Raw genomic sequence first — 2846 nt, forward strand, 5'->3', positions numbered from 1 at the left:
CTATGTAGGACAGGCTGAGGGTCAGGAGGGACTGGGGGGGGACAGAGGAACACTGTCATGGACAGGGCACCCCAAAGCCACCCCCTGTGCCCCACTCTGGCCCAGCCGTACCCCAGACCTGCCCCAGCGGGTAGGACAGGCTGAGGGTCAGGAGGGACTGGAGGGGGACAGAGGGACACTGTCATGGACAAGGCACCCCAAAGCCATCCCCTGTGCCCCAAACCTGCCCCATTGCACCCCAACACCCACCCCACCATGTAGGACAGGCTGAGGGTCAGGAGGGACTGGGGGTGCACAGAGGGACACTGTCATGGACAGGGCACCCCAAAGCCATCCCCTGTGCCCCAAACCTGCCCCATTGCACCCCAACCGCCACCCCCTATGTAGGACAGGCTGAGGGTCAGGAGGGACTGGGGGGGGACAGAGGGACACTGTCATGGACAGGGCACCCCAAAGCCACCCCCTGTGCCCCACTCTGGCCCAGCCGTACCCCAGACCTGCCCCAGCGGGTAGGACAGGCTGAGGGTCAGGATGGACTGGAGGGGGACAGAGGGACACTGTCATGGACAGGGCACCCCAAAGCCATCCCCTGTGCCCCAAACCTGCCCCATTGCACCCCAACCCCCACCCCACCATGTAGGACAGGCTGAGGGTCAGGAGGGACTGGGGGTGCACAGAGGGACACTGTCATGGACAGGGCACCCCAAAGCCATCCCCTGTGCCCCAAACCTGCCCCATTGCACCCCAACCGCCACCCCCTATGTAGGACAGGCTGAGGGTCAGGAGGGACTGGGGGGGGACAGAGGGACACTGTCATGGACAGGGCACCCCAAAACCACCCCTGTGCCCCACCCGTACCCCAGACCTGCCCCAGCGGGTAGGACAGGCTGAGGGTCAGGAGGGACTGCGCAGGCGGGCACGGGGACCCCACATCACGGCCACGGGCGCACCCACGTCCCCTGCACCCCAAGCGCAGCACCCACCAGGGCCACCAGGTTCCAGGGGTGCTTGCGGCGGAAGTCCCCGCAGCAGCTCAGCACGATGAGCGAGATGAAGAACACGGCGTAGGACACGTAGTAGGTCCACACGTTGCGCTGCACGAAGCCCTTCACCCCTTTGAAGAAGGTGAAGGCGGCCACGAAGGCGAAGGTGACGCTCAGCTGCACCGTGAGCACCAGGAACACCTTGGGGGGGGGGGACACAGGGTGACAGCGTGGCACCGGCCCCCCCGGCGGCCCCCAGGGACGGGGCAGCTCTTACCTTGCGGATGAAGGCCTGGCGCACGCTCTTGTCGTCCCAGTGCGCCGAGGGGAAGTCCTGGTTGTCATAGTACGAGGGGGGCCCGTCCTCGTGGTAGGTGCTGTGCAGGGGGGCTGCGGGGAGGAGGGGGGCAGGGGTGCCAGGGGGGCGGGGGGCCTGCCCGCCCTTGCCCTGCCCCTGCCCTGCCTGCCTGCCCCTGCCCTGCCTGCCCCTGCCCTGCCCTGTCCTGCCTGCCCTTCCCTGCCCACTCACCCACTCTGAGGAGCAGGACTCCGGGTCTCCATGGCCCCGGGGGGGGCCAGGATGTGGCTGCAGGCACCGAGGGGAGAGCAGAGATGGGCTTGGGAGCGATCCAGGAGTTGGGAGGACCCTGGGGCTGGGGTCCGGACCCGTGGGGGTCCCAGGGGCTGGGAGGGCACCCAGGGCCTGGGGTTTGGACCCATGGGGGGTCCCAGGGGCTGGGAGGGCACCCAGGGGCTGGGGGGGCACCCAGGGGCTGGGGTTTGGACCCATGAGGGGGTCCCAGGTGCTGGGGGGGGCACCCAGGGGCTGGGGTTTGGACCCATGAGGGGGTCTCAGGTGCTGGGGGGGCACCCAGGGGCTGGGGTTTGGACCCATGGGGGCCCAGGGGCTGGGGGGGCACCCAGGGGCTGGGGTTTGCACCCATGGGGGGTCCCAGTGCCAGGGGGTTCCTGAGCTCTGTGCCCCCAGGTTGGGGCTCCCTCGCTCCCTGCACCGGGCTGACCCCCCCCCCCCCCGGGGCTGGGCTCAGGACCCGCCCCCCCGGTGCCCCCCCGGTACTCACAGTCCTGGTCCCCGGGCACCATGGGCTGCGGCTGCGCGTAGGGCGGCTGCGCGTAGGGACCCTGCGGGTACGGCCCCGGCGGCGGGTACGGCCCGGGCGGGAAGGGCCCCGGGACCGGGTACGGAGCCGCCGGAGCGGGGAAGGGCCCCGGGGCCTGCGGGAAGGGCGGCAGCGGGAACGGCCCCGCGGGGAACGGGGGCTGCGGGAAGGAGGGGGGGCGGCGCCCGGCATCCCTCCCCCCACCAGGAAGCTCTTCTCGTGGGACATCGGCGGGCAGCGACCTGCGGGGGGAGACGGAGGTCGGGGGGGGAACGGCACCCATGGGGGGGCGGCACCCATTGATACCGGCACCCATGGGGGAGCGGCACCCATTGATACCGGCACCCATGGGGAACGGCACCCATTGATACCGGCACCCATGGGGAACGGCACCCATGGGGAACGGCACCCATTGATAACGGCACCCATGGGGAACGGCACCCATGGGGGAACGGCACCCATGGGGGAGCGGCACCCATTGATAACGGCACCCATGGGGAGCGGCACCCATTGATACCGGCACCCATGGGGAACGGCACCCATGGGGGAGCGCACCCATTGGGAACGGTGGGGAGGGCACCCATTGATGGGGAGCGGCACCCATTGATACCGGCACCCATGGATACCGGCACCCATAAACGGTACCCATGGGGGAGCGGCACCCATTGATAACGCACCTATGGGGACGGCACCCGCACCCATTGATACCGGCTGGGGAACGGCACCCATTGATACCGGCACC

At 69.7% G+C, this 2846-nt stretch overlaps 1 protein-coding gene across 1 annotated transcript; it reads right to left on the reverse strand.

Moving 5' to 3' along the window:
• Positions 1 to 111: 111 nt before the first annotated feature.
• LOC130596782 (protein lifeguard 1-like) lies at positions 112 to 2346 on the reverse strand (the record flags this gene model as incomplete). Its single annotated transcript, XM_057404734.1, is given in 6 exon segments — positions 112 to 157; positions 255 to 284; positions 984 to 1184; positions 1261 to 1373; positions 2066 to 2284; positions 2287 to 2346. Coding segments are annotated over 6 exon segments (669 nt in total), but the record flags the coding sequence as incomplete, so codon positions are not given.
• Between the last annotated feature and the right edge of the window lie 500 nt (positions 2347 to 2846).

This window comes from Pezoporus wallicus, unplaced genomic scaffold (assembly GCF_028554395.1).
Source record: "Pezoporus wallicus isolate ANWC-B61680 ecotype Strahan unplaced genomic scaffold, APGP_CSIRO_Pwel_v1 contig_11340, whole genome shotgun sequence".
NCBI lineage: Eukaryota > Metazoa > Chordata > Aves > Psittaciformes > Psittacidae > Pezoporus > Pezoporus wallicus.